At 43.1% G+C, this 14,391-nt stretch overlaps 1 protein-coding gene across 4 annotated transcripts in view; it reads right to left on the bottom strand.

Annotated features, from left to right (window-relative positions):
• The window catches only part of RFTN1 (raftlin, lipid raft linker 1), a 207,064-nt gene that overhangs the window by 173,113 nt on the left and 19,560 nt on the right, over positions 1-14,391 (bottom strand). The window contains exon 1 of one of the 4 annotated variants that reach the window (XM_049099569.1): positions 4,734-4,851. The exons of the other annotated variants lie outside the window; for them this stretch is intronic. Within the exon in view, the coding sequence (XP_048955526.1) occupies positions 4,734-4,836 (103 nt within the window). The 5' untranslated portion in view covers positions 4,837-4,851. Of the gene's footprint in view, positions 1-4,733; positions 4,852-14,391 lie in introns of those variants that run through there. 4 annotated transcript variants of the gene reach the window in all.

Genomic DNA, 14,391 nt, shown 5'->3' with positions numbered 1-14,391 from the left:
AGGATCCACTGGGGGTAGGACCTACATCCAAGCTCATGCACAGGGGTGTTGGCAGGACTCAGGTCCTCCAGGGCTGCTGGACAAGTGCCCAGTTTTTCACTGGCTATTAGCAGGTGGCCTCCCTAAGTTCTTTGCCATGTGGGTCTCTCCACTGGGCTAACAGCATGGCATCTGGCTTTACTCAGAAAGAGAGAGCAAGAGAGAATCCTAGATAGAAGCCACCTTCTTTTTGTAACCTAATCTTAGAAGTGACATTCCATTACTTTTATGATATTGCATTCACTAGAAACAAGTCACTAGGTCCTTCCACACTCAAGGGAAGATTACACAAGAGTGAGAATGCCAGGAGGGTCACCAAAGGCCATCTTGGAGGATGCCTACCGTGCAGCTTACTATCACGGCATATTAATAATAACAATAAGCATAACATTGATAATAATAATCAGCATAAAAGCTGAATTTAAAGTTGTTTTTAGGGCAGCCCTGGTGGCTCAGTGGTTTAGCAACTGCCTTCAGCCCAGGGCATGATCCTGGGGTCCCGGGATCGAGTCCCACATTGGGCTCCCTGCATGAAGCCTGCTTCTCCCTCTGCCTGTGTCTCTACCTCTCTCTCTCTCTGTTTCTCATGAATAAATAAAATCTTTAAAAATAAAAAAATTTAAAAAATAAAGTTTTTACCTCAGTCAACTTGGCTTTCAACTCATATTCCTCCCAGTTTGAACAACAAAAGCTTGGTTCCTTCACCTCTCTGGGGCCTTGGCCCCATCACTTGTCTTAAGCCACATCTGACTCCTCACTTCATAGTAAAGCAAGTAAAAGGTATTAGGAGAAAAGATAGTTTTTTCTTGGATTTTAGTTATTTTGGTCTAATCCACTTATGTGAAGTCCATAGTAAATACTGCCAAGTAGAAATAAATTTCTGTTTGAATTTATAGTTTCCAAATTCACAAGAAACAATGGTAAGGGATAAAGCAAGGCAATCCTGAAAACCATGAATGCCCTTCTCCCTGTTCCTAGTCTTGGTCCTGGCATTAAATCGGCCCAGGCTGCTGCAAGAAGCAGCAAGAACTTTTCTTTCACAGGCTTATCTCACCCTGGCCAAGCAGACCATTGGTCACCAAGAAAGCCATAACAGACTGAAGTCCAGGGCATCCTGGATGCACCTACTGAGTCCCCATAAGCTCAGCTGTGTGCACGAGCAGCCCAAACAAGTCCCTCACCCCCCCAAAAGCTGGCTTGATTGAGACACTAACTCAGGGGTTTTCTGAGCTGCAGTCAGTGGGTCCAGGGATCAGACTTCAGATCTTATTTCCAGGGCCTTCCTGTGCCCACCAAACAGTAGACAAATCTCTAGCCATGCAGCGCCCACCAAGTCAAAGATAAATCATGGTAAGTCAAGGCAGATGCTCTTCTAAGATAACACACAGACTCTATTAAGTGTGCCCACACTGGACTGGTTTCCAGATACAGGAAAATAGACACTAGGCTAGGACATTAATAATGTAGACTTGGATGGGACGTTTTAGACACTGGTTCCTACACTGAGGGACCCTGCCTGACCAAGAGCAGGTAATCAATAAATATCCAATGAATTAATTTTATTGAATAAGCCTGTCAGACAAGACTGATTTCTCCGTTAAGGAAAGTCCACCAACCAAGCATGCCAGCTCCCTTAGGAATGAATATATTACCAACCTTAGATCAAAAGCATTCCCTCCACACTGTGCCATATTGTGTTCATGCTTACTAAGCAACTCTGAATATACACCTGGGATGCCAAACTGAAATAATTTCCATCCTCTTTCGGAAGAAGAAGGCTGTCAAACTAATGCATCCTCCTCCTAATAAATCCTATGTACGCACCTGAAAAGTATGTTTATACAACAGAATAGGAAAATATCTCAGCTGCTGGTTAAAGTAGCAGGTACCCATCACCTACGTAGTTTTTATTTATCAGATGACCTGTAAACAAAGAACAGCTTCAGGTATGTCTAAAACACAGAACTGAGGAAATTACTTTCTAAACATAATGACAGTGACATGCAACTTGAAGCCAGAATCCTCTGCCTTTCCACACCAGAACTGCTTTTGAAAAAAAAATTTCTGAGGCAAAATTTAACAAGCCTCCTCTCTTTGAAGCATCAGTGAAATCTGGTCAAAGTGTTGGAGAAAGCCTCTTTATAAAAATTCTTTGAAGCACTATCGCTAGTAACAATAATTACTAGCATACATAGAACATTAACTTGTTTTCTGTTCCATTTTAACCAAATTAGATAAAAATTATTCCCACTACAGCACCGCTTTTATGAATTCTGCAGAAAAATAATTTGGTTTTGCTTTGACAGATAACAGTCCTCACCAAGAAATATCATTTTACTGAATGCAGCCTTAAATCGCTGAAATTTACTGCTTGCACACAGGCACAGGCACATATGGACTCACACCCAAACCTGAGCCTATTCTCACACAACACTGAGTGCTGTTTCTTGGTCTGGCTTCGGAGTAGCTGGAAGAAGAGCAGAAGAATTTTTACATTAGGAAAGGAATGCAAAGAATGCCTTCCTTCCTCTTAAATCTAATCTTATTACCTCCATTAGTGAATATTTAACAATAAAATTAATACTAATAGACTTGTTTGCATTATCAAAAGCAACAACAATATAGAAGATGTATAGAGTCGCTTTGCTCGGAAAAGCTTAACGCCATGTCACCCATATTATCTCATTTATCTTTAAAAATCCCCACAAACTCTGTAAAAGCATATTTATCTGCAGCAAGACATGTTTTATGGGAACCGATTTCCTTACCACTCTGCATCTTCTGTATAAAAACAGGGTCTGTTTTTAGCACACCTCCCAACCAGAACCTCAACCCATAACTCATGCCACTGACTTCCTTTCATAAGTCTTAAAAACAAAACAAAATAAAAAAAAGCAACCAATTCTTAGCAATTACAGAAACTGAAACAAAAATGAAACACGGGTAGGAAATAAGTTGATAGCACTCAACAATCGCTGTTGCCCAACCTGAAATTAAATAAATATACACACACGCTCTCCATGAAAACTCTGCTACACAATTTATTAATGAATGGTGAAAGAAAACAGAAGCCGAAAGTGGGTCAGGAGAAACTGTTTAATCTAATAGTCTGGAAATTATACTGGGAGGAACAGATGGTTTCACAGAAGTCGATGCTACCTAGAGCAGCAAGGAGTGATTTTCTAGGAAAGAAAAATGTTTCCCTACCCTATTGCACATACTATTTTCAGCAAAGGAGGAGTCTATATTCAGCACAGGATAACCTCTGGGCTTGGCATATTGACAAAAATGGGACTAAGCAGCAGCCATCCCACACACCCGAGTTCAGACTTGGCCTTCCAAATCTGAGCTAAAGGTCAAACAAAGCACCCTATTTTAAAACCAGCAACACATGGAAGCCAACATTATACTCTAGTGGGTTATTAGCCACTTTCATGATCTTGGCAAATAAGAAAACAGTTCCCAGTCCATGATGGACAGTATGGTCTTCTCATGGCTTCTAAGCCCCAGACTCTGAGGGTCCTGGGCAGCAGCAAGAAACAGGCTAAGTGGAGTCAGAAAACTGAAGGTGAAGCTGTGGCCCGCACATCCACTCTGTGACTGAGCCTCTCTATCTCAACAATAAAAAATCATCTATCAAGTTGTAAGGACCCCTTGAGCTCAAGTATGCAAAGCTGCACAGCAACTGTACAGTGTAATGCCCAGTTGCTGTTTTCATCCTCACTGCCTCATTTACCAAAACATATAGGTAAGTTCTCCCAAGAGCAGAGCTCAGTTGAAGGGAGGGCCAGCATAGTGGGGCCTTCAAATGACAGGTCGAAGTCCACCGAGCCTCAAAGCTATACCAGAGAGACCTATGGTAGAGCCAACACTGCTTATAAGCAAAGGAGTTGAAGAATGCAAGTCTGAGTTCTGATTTTAGCCCTATCACCTATTTGCTGTGCAACCACGGGCAACTTGGGTAACCTCTCTGAGCCCTGTTTACTTATTATCTGTAAAATCAGGATCCTAGGGGATTAATTTGCACAGAGCACAGTGCATGGCTCATTAGCTGTTATTACTGTTGCTATTGTTACCAATAATAATAATGTTATTATTATTACTGTCATCATCCAAGCCCATTGCTCCTGTCACAATCTCATTTGCAGGGATCCTCAGCAAGCCATGATAAGATACGGGCATAGAACAGCCTTTCTGCCATTATGATTACAGTCTGCAGCAGGAGGACCTCCCTCAGGGATGAGCTTAAGATTTAGGGGATGTAAAAAGCCAACATCCCCAACTCAGACCAGAGAATTTCCTGCCTTATTCTATAACATCAAGGGCTGCTTTGGGCCTTCCTTCTATCCATCCTCCTCCCCTCCTTCTTGGCTTCTGACATTTTGTTTCAAGGTTGATTGGTTGGTTTGTTTCACCCAAAAAAGAAAAAAATGTCATCAACATCAGTGACTTTATGTTCAATTCTGCTGAAGAGCTGCAAATATTATAGATGAGTTTGTTATGTTCAAAAGCTGCAGGTATCATATTTAGAGAGAGGTAATAAATACCTCATTAAGGATGGCAAAACAAACACTTGAGGGCACTTGAGGCTCCATCTAAAGGAACCCCATGATGAAACCCACTTTAAACCAAGAATCCTCCTGTAATGCAAATAACCACCCCCATCCCCCTATTCTTTTCCATTCCTTCCCTACCTTCCTGAGTCAGAGTCAGACATCCTTGTAAAGGGGGACTCACATCTGTTGGTCCCCTGCAGCCAAGTGTCACTTCTAGCCCATGTCCTGATCCATTCTCCATTCACACTTGGTCTAGATTTTCAATTCTAGCTCATTTGTACAGAGCCTGGTTAGGCTGGCAAGGACAAGGCAAAGGCACAGAAAAGGAGTGCTGAGAACAGAGGTAGTGGAGGCCTAATTAAGGCAAAACCTTCCAGAAAAGAGCCCAGGAAGACGCTGAACCACGTGACTGGTGGGGCCCAACCACAGCTTATAGACCTTTCTAAGGTGGCATGGTTACTGCTAAGTGTGATGAGCTGCATAACTGAAAATAAAGGTCTATCTAGATATTGGGGATATATTCGGGTCCCCAATATGCCTGGTGTGTGTTGGCCAGAGCCACAGTTCTGACTGGAAAGCCAGAGTATGCCCCTGGGTCTTGATGAGTGAGTGAGAAGGGTTCACTAAGGCCTCTGAGCCAAGAAAGAGTTTTCTGCAGACCCCAGACCACAGGCTACAAACCTGTTGGCCAGGAAGAAACTGTTCCCTAAACACACCTCTCACTCCTCTTCCAGGAGAGTGCCCAGCAACTGCCTGGCAGACACTAATTCCCACTGATGCAGCCTCTCATTCTCGAATCCTTCCCTCCTGTGTCCTCCACTGTCCCCTCCACAGAGGCTGGTCACCCCTAGGGCTGGGTTTTCAGGGAAGAGAGCCTGAAGGAGATGAAGCTTTCCATGGACCTTGAAAAAGAAAGAGCACCCAGACTTGGAGTGTGGTGAAGGGGCATCACTCCATATGAGGAGCAGTAGACGCAGAGAGGCAGAGGGGTGGAATGTGTGGTACCACCGTGGGAACAGCAGGTAGGTTCATAAACGACTGTCAGGAGATGAGGGTAGGAATGGATAAAAGGGAGCCAGTCTGAGAAGGACTGGCTTTTCAGATGGGATGAATAACCATTTAAGGCTTTAGAGTACCCTGAGGAGGTGGGAAATCCACTGGGGTTGGCTGGGTTTCAGTTACAACTGAGATACGGAGAACTTGGGTAAGAAGGAGGTTTTTGGCTGCTGGGGGGCCTGTGACCTAACCCCGTAGTTTTCAATGTCATTCCAGTGGGAGCAAAAGCAAGCAGAAGCATTACCTGGGAACTTGCTAGAAATGCAAACTCTTGGGCCCCACTCCAGAACTCCAGAAGGACAAATTCTAGAGGTAGAGGCTCAGCAATCTGTGTCCCCACAAGCTCACCACGTGATTCTGGTGTTGTTATAAAGTTTGAGAACTGTTTATTCCAGGGCTTCCCAACCGACAGCATGTCACTCAATCACTCAGCACTCTTGGGAAAGAAACTAGACATTGAGGACCTGGAAGCAACCTGCAGGAGATTCAAATAAAATCTCAACACATGTGACCCACTGAAGGTAACCAGTTGGGGTACCCACACTTATACCTACCACCTAGCACTTTACAAATGCCCACTTACTCATTCTCAACCATAGCCACATGCTGGTATCAACTGTAGTTTCAAAAAATGCTGATATCTGAGTCCCTTCCCCAAGACTGGACTCGTCTGGGATGTCAGGTGGGCATGGGAACTTTTTAAGCAAGTTTGAGAATTATTGTGTCAGCTGGTACTATTTTTATCTTAGGAGTATGGCCTGTCCTTCCAAATATATTATAAACTATTTCAAGGCAATAAATTATGAGCAGGTCATTATATATTGTTAGGTATATAAGGATTTATTGAGTTTATTTTATGCTTAAAAAATCAAACCTTTTTTTTTCCTGCCCTCTTCACTCAGATAAAAGAAATTTGTACTCTACCTGGTCTTTGGAGGTTCTCCAAAAACGAATTCCAGACCAGCCGTATCAGTATCACCTGGGAACATGTTATGACTGCAGGTGCTCCAGCCTTGCCCCAGACCTAATGAATCAGCAACTCTGGGGCCAGGGTCTGAGTTTCTGGGTTAAAGGCCCTCCAGGTGATTCCGATTCACCCTCAAACTGGAGAACTATGACTTGAAGGAAATGATATGTTCTAAAGGCTCACAGTCTTTCCGTGTAGGTTAGCATTATTTTGGATGGCATCTTAGACCTTGCTATCACCTCCCTTCATGACCCATGAAATCTGACAGGCTAACAATGCCAGGATTTACAACTAGCCATTAGGCACCCAATAACCCCAAAACACTTGAATCTCTTTGTTTCTTGGTCTTAATGTAAATTATGATCCATCCTTTTAGATGAGTCTTTTTCCTGGTTGTGGAGCAAGATTAAAAGGACTACTTACACAAAGATTACTAGCTGCTTCTGCAGCTGCAGTGAGGGCTAAGGTTGCCCAGACTGGAAGTTAAATAAAAACTGGACCCTGAAAATGACTCAATGAACAATTTGCATGTTTTGAATAATGTATGTCATCCTGTGTTATTATCATGACTACCCAAAATTTACATACCAAGCCGAAAGGCTAAAATGCTGGAAGTCAAAATCCAAGTATGAGTCTGGTCAGCACAATGTCAAAGAAAAAATCCCAAAGGTCACTTCTTCAAGACCTTTTGGACAGGAAAACCACAGAGATGGGAATTTTTAAACTGTGGCAATGTGGACTAATCTTAGAAATTGTAATGCATGTCATGGGAATTCTTTATTAGCAAGAATTTAAGAGAAGAAGCAGAAGATGAGCCTGAAGAAGATATGCAGTGGAGCAGGGAGGGACTTTTCAACTTTTTCATGTTGAAGTCCAATTTCGCTTCAATCCCCCCAGTGTGCAGGAAATTCAGAAACCACGAGAGCCCAAAGTGATGGCCTCATGGTGCTACAAACAGCTAACATCTTGCTGGCCTAGAATAAGTGGATTTTACAACCCCTTGAAACTCAAGATCTCAATTTATTCCTCTATACCATTAAGGTAACTAGCTAGCTACCCTTCTAAGATTGTTGTTAGTTTTTAAAATTGATTAATACAACACTACGTGCTGAATAAGCAGTAGCTCTCATCATTACATGTGAAAAAAATGAAGCTACTAACTCTCATGCATTGTTGAAAATGTTCAATGGTACAACTATCTTGGAAAACAGCTGGCAGTTCCACATAAAGGTAAATATGCATGTACCAAACAATCCAGCAATTCCACTCCTACTTCTTTACCCAACTGAGATGAAAACGTAAGTCCACATAAGACTTGTTCACAAATGTTCATAGCAGATTTAAAAAAAACACATTTTATTTATTTAACAGAAAGAGAGAGAGCACAAGAAGGTGGAGCAGTAAGCAGAGGGAGGAAAGGGAGAAGCAGATTCCTCACTGAGCAGGGAGCCTGACACAGGGCTCCATTCCAGGACCCCAGGATCACGAGCTGAGCTGAAGGCAGAGGCTTAACCAACTGAGCCACCCAGGAACCGCTCATAGCAGTTTTTTATAATAGCCCCAAAGTGGAAATAGCCCAAATGTGCAAAAGAATGATTTAAACCAATCATGGCACATCCAAACAATGGAATATTATACAAAAACAAAAGGGAATGAGCTCTGATACATACAACAGCACAGATGAATCATAAAAGCATTACACTGAGTCAAAGAAGTCACAAGTTAAAGAAGTCAAAGATGACACAAAAGACCATACACCATATGATCTCATTCCTGTTATTCTGAAAGAAGCAAAAGTAGGAATGCCTGGGTGGCTCAGTGGTTGAGCATCTGCCTTCAGCTCAGGGTGTGAACCTGGGGTTCTGGAATCAAATCCCACATCTAGCTCCACACAGAGAGCCTGTTTCTCCCTTTGCCTATGTCTCTGCCTCTCTCTGTGTGCCTCTCATGAATAAATAAATAAAATTCTAAAAAAAAAAAAAATCTTGTGTTAAGAGAGTTAAAACACTGGGTGCTGGTACCACTTACTACTTACTACCTGTCAAGGTGATTTTCGGAAGGAAGGAAGGAAGGGAGGGAGGGAGGGAGGGAGGGAGGGAGGCTGGCAGGCCGGCCTTCTCTCTCTCTGACTCCAAGGGCTACTTGGATATTGGAGTGAATATATTATTTGAAAATGCTTTAAAGCAGAATCTGAGCATCCAGTTGGGCCGGTGCCCTACACACCATCCATTCCTCTAGTACCTACTCTCCCTTACCTGCCAGTCAGTCCTTGGGACCACTTCCTAATCTGTCCTGACTCTCCGACCCACTCCTCTTATCCCCACTGCCACTCCCTCAGCAGAGGCCACTTTCACCTCTTGCCAAATGACTCCAGTGGCCTCCAAATGGTTTCTCCTTCCCCACTTTTACCCGTTCTATTCTCCTTCATTATAAATCCAGAGCAGGCTTTCCAGAATGTGAATCTGATCATGTCATCCACCCTCTCCCCACCTTAAAAATCTCCAGCATTCTGGAGAAAGCTAGACTCCTCAGTCCAAGATCTAAGATCTTTAGTCATCTGGCCTCCACTTACTTTTCCCAAAGGTCACACTCTAACCAAAGTGAACTGCCTACAGCTTCCCATATATGCAATGTTGTCTCCAGGTTCTGACCCTCCCATAGGTTGTCCCCCTTGCCTGAAAAAATAATCTCCTTATACCCTTAATCTTCTGCTAATTTAGCTAACTCCAAATCCACCTGCAGATCTCAAGTCTTCCTCAACACACACACCCTTCCAACAAGACTGGGGTTACCATGTCTCCTGTATCACCATCACACGGGCTAGCAGCAAATCCTAAAATTGCCTGGTTCTTCATCCATAAGAGATATGAATCAATCTGAACTAGTAGATTAGACTGACACTATGGACTGAATGTGTCCCTTCGAAAGCCCAACCCCAGTGCCACTATTTGGAGTAAGGAATTAAGGTTAAATGAGGTCAAAAGAGTAGGGCTCTAATCTTATAGGATTCATGTCCTTATAAGAAGAGATATGACAGAGCTTGCTGTCTGTCCCTCTCTCAGCCACGTAAAGACACAGCTAGAAGGCTGCAAGCCAAGAAGAGGGCTCTCACCAGGACCCAGCCATGCCAGCCCTCGGATATCAGTCTTTCAGCCTCCAGATCTGAGAATATAAATGTCTGTGGTCTAAGCCACCCAGGCCAGAGTATTTTGTTAGGGCAGCTGAGCTAACTAAGGCAACTGGGAACACCTCCTGTCTGGTTCACCCATATTTCCTCAGGACATAACGTCTGGCCTCCAGTCACCGTTAAGTATCTGTGGAATCAATGAACTGTCATCTTATGGGCCCTAGTGGACCCAGGGGCAAATGTTCATAATAAAAATGGCTCACTAGGGATCCCTGGGTGGCGCAGCGGTTTGGCGCCTGCCTTTGGCCCAGGGCGCGATCCTGGAGACCCGGGATCAAATCCCACATCAGGCTCCCGGTGCATGGAGCCTGCTTCTCCCTCTGCCTGTGTCTCTGCCTCTCTCTCTCTCTGTGACTATCATAAATAAATAAAAATTTTTAAAAAAATGGCTCACTAGTCTGAAATAGAGATGCAGATTCAGACTGGAACTAAGTTATCCTCCCCTGAAAACAGACTAGAACAGTATGGCCCCATAGAACTTACCATGATGTTGGACATGTTTCTATCTACACTGTCCAATATGGCAGCCACCAGCCACTCGTGGCTGTTTTTTTTTTTGTTGTTGTTGTTGTTTTTTAAAAGATTTTATTTATTCATTCATGAGAGACAGAGAGAGAGAGGCAGAGACACGGGCAGAGGGAGAAGCAGGCTCCATGCAGGAAGCCTGACGTGGGACTCGATCCCAAGTCTCCAGGATCACACCCTGGGCCAAAGGCAGGCGCCAAACTGCTGAGCCACCCAGGGATCCCCGACATGTGGCTGTTAAGTACTTGAAATGTGGCTAGTGTGACAGAGGAGTTGAATTTTTAATTTTATTTAATTTTAATTATTACATTTAAATGGCCACATGGCTGGTGGCTCCTGTACAGGACAGCACAGGACTAGATGTTTTAAAAGCAAAATCAAGCCCAGGGCACTAACCTCACTATGCAGGTCACTCCCTATGCCAACTGTCCCTGACACCAGACATGTCTAAAACACAACCAATTCTCATGATACAGGTAGCTTTCAAGTGGTATCAGAGTGGCCTGGCACAGAGAAGCTGGCAAAACATATGTATAAAAGGGATAACGAGGCACCATTTTGCAGAGATTGTGGTGCTTTATGGGCCTATATTTGTGATGAAATCCATCAAAGGGCAGGTTCATCCCTTGGTGACCAGAGTTAACTGAAAATTTGAAACCCAATCAAATCACTCAGAATTGATATTTTGAGCAGCTTATGTGCTTCACTTTGAGAATCCTGCTGCTTTTCACCTCAGTCAGCCCAACAAGTGAGGCTGCCTATTGCAACATAATCCACAGTAGCTCAGAGCTCTAAGTAAGGGACAGACAAAACAGTGTCAAGTCTGATTCTGACTTTTGTAAAAGTGCACATGTCCCCTTCCTGTCTAAGCCACCAGGTGGAAGAGGCCCACACCCTCTCCCCAACTTATAATTTGTTAAAGTCAGATGAGCAACTTCCCCATGAGAAATAAGCCTATCAAGTGTTACTTAAAAATCTTCTGTGTCTAAAACCCTATGGAAGAGGACTATCCTTATGTCCCTCTAGGTGATAACAAATTTTCTAACAAGAATGTTCTATTTGGTGTTGACACCCATTTGTCTAGCACCTTGCAGTTTATGAGGCACAGGAGTTCTGGGGCCCTTGAGATCTAATTCAAATTCCACCCCAGTCACTTCCTGGTACTGTGTCTTTTAGAAAAGTGACTTAACCTCTCTGAGTGTTGGTTACCCAACCGCAGAAAAGGAATGCATGTACCCATGTAGCTCACTGGGTTTCCATGAGAATAAAATGACATAAGAAGCCACACAAAGATGAATGTTAATTTGCAACAGCCCTAACAGAAACAACTGAAATGTCCATCAACACATGAATGGATAAACACACTATGGTATATCCACACAAGAGAATATACTACTCAGCCGTAAAGTAAGAATGAACTACCACACACAAAACAACACAAATGAATCTCAAAACAAGTAAGCCAAGTGAAAAAAGCCAGACCAAAAAGAGTATGTCCCACATGATTCCATTCATAGAAGATCCTAGAAAATAAAATCAGTGATGGAAAGCATATCACTGGTTGTCTGGGGACAGGGGGCTGGAAAAAAAGGAGTGATTACAAAGGAGCATGAAGAAACTTTGTGGGAGATGGAAATGTTTTGCATCTTGATGAGGTCATGGTTTCATGGGTTTGAACATTTTAAATACCTGCAGTGTAATGTGCTTAAATTATTTTATTTTAATTTTGATAAAGTTGGAAACGTTGGGAAGACCTAATGCACCATCACAGGACTTAGCACATAGTAGGCTCTCAACAAATGCTGGCTCATTCTGAAGCAATAAGGAATGATCTCGTTAGAACTTTTGGAAAAGAACTTGATGGGCTGCCAGGGAAACAGGTGAGCATATGTCACACTTACTTTGGTTGACTAGAACCCAGTTATTCAGGACATGCTATTCTCAGCTAAAAAGTGTGAACAAGAAAGATGCACAGAAAGATAAGCAAGGCTTGATCTCTGCCCTCAAGGAAACACAAATACATTTAATGCATGATGTAATAAAAGTGTCATAAGGATGGTACTGACAAACGGCAGGCATGCCGAAGAGAGTAAGCGTGGCAGGATGGATGTCAGGGAGAACAGTTTCAGGTGGTGGGACTCTGGCAAGCAGTGAGGGGTGGGGCAGACGCTGTGCCACAGGAGCAGAGCAGAAGTTGGGATGGGGGTGGGAGGCACAGCCCACTGTGCTCCAAGGCAGGAGTAGGGGACGGTCCACAAAGTGCAAAGCTGAGCAGGAAGGTCCTCAGCACTGGGTGGAACGTCCACTGCATTTTTCCAAGGGAACCAGCCAAAGGTTTCGGCATGATCAGCTTTGTGTTTTACACAAATAGGTCCTGTCTAGAGGGCAATTTGGCAATTTGTCAAGAGTCTTGACATTCATATCTTTCAACTCAGTAATTCCTGAGGAAATAATCAAAAATGCACGCAAAGATTTATGTACAGTGCTGCTTATCACAGCATTATTTATGATAGCCCAAAGCCCGAAATAACTTAAATGTCCAATAAAAGAAAATCGTTAAATAAATTATGGTATGCTAAGTGATTAAATCATATATAGCCTTTAAATCATATTTTGAGAACATGTGGGGTGACAGGGTACTGCCTCACTCTACAACGTTAAGCAGCAAAAAAGCAGGACACAAAAATATACATTAAGTATTCATTCAACAAATATTTATTGATTATCTACAATAGGTCAAGCACTATTCTAAGTATCAAGGGTACAGCAGAGGGTAAAACAGACACAATCCTGCACTCGTTAGAGGGATCCTACCTTCTAATGAAAGAAGGCAGACCGCAAATAAGCAACAAATAACAATAAGCAAGATATACAGCATGTTAGACAATAGAAGGCATCATGGAGAGCAATCAAGAGGACAAGGGATGGGGAGTTGCAGGGTAAGTAGACATATAAAATAAATGGTCAGGGAAGGTTTCACAGAAAACCAGAGAGCTGAGGGTCTGAGCCAAGGGTATATCTGGGAGGACTTCCAAGCAGAGGAAACAGATAGTGCAAAGGCTCTGAGAAAGCCTGGAGGGTTCAAGAAACAGCAAGACTGAAATGGCAAAACACGCAGGACAAACATCTAGAGGATAAGGATGGACAGTAGTTACTCAGGATGAGGGGAGCTATGCAGGGCTTTGAGCAGAAGAGTGACATGATCTCTAGGGGGACAAGGGTAGAAGCAGGGAGACCAGTTGGGATTTGTCCAGTGGTTTCCTAATTTTTTTTATGATGGAGATATGTTCATTTCATAATCAGGAAACAAAAGGTAATTTAATATAAGGAAGCATAGTGCAGCAAAGCAGTGTGGGTGCTCTGATCAGAGCACAAGGCAGGCAACAAATCAGACGGTGAGGGAAAGAACTCAGGTGTAAGTGATGGAGCAGTACTCAGAGTTCCTGAAGATCTCTGTGAGCAAAACTTACTCTTTTTTTTTTTAAGATTTTATTTATTTATTCATAGAGACAGAGAGAGAGAGAGGCAGAGGCAGAGGGAGAAGCAGGCATCATACAGAGAGCCTGACGTGGGACTCGATCCAGGGTCTCCAGGATCACGCCCTGGGCTGCAGGCGGTGCTAAACCGCTGCGCCACCGGGGCTGCCCCCAAACTTACCCTTCTTAATAATAAAAAATACATAACCATGATGCAAAGTATATATATATGTATATACTTTCATATATATGTGTGTGATATATACTCATATATATATATGAAAGAGACACAATGAAGCCCCCATCTTCTCAGCTTACTAACAATCAATATTTAACATGTTGGCATATTTCCTTGTATTCTTTTTTCCTACACATGCTTTGGTTTTCTCCTTAACCATGGTCTATGATGCCTGGACCGTTGTAGGTACTCACACGTTCACGGAACAAATAATGGATGACCAAATGCTCCAAATAATTTTGTGTTCAGCTTTGCTCATGTTACATTAGCTACATTACAAGCATTTTCAGAAGTAGTTTTAATAGGGCTTGGGTGACACAATGGAAATCCTGGGCAAGGAGAAGGCA

The sequence above is a fragment of the Canis lupus genome, chromosome 23 (genome assembly GCF_003254725.2).
Source record: "Canis lupus dingo isolate Sandy chromosome 23, ASM325472v2, whole genome shotgun sequence".
In the NCBI taxonomy this organism is placed as follows: Eukaryota; Metazoa; Chordata; class Mammalia; order Carnivora; family Canidae; genus Canis; species Canis lupus.
The sequence above is the reverse complement of the archived record's forward strand: the minus strand, read 5'-3'. Positions and strand labels throughout refer to the sequence as shown.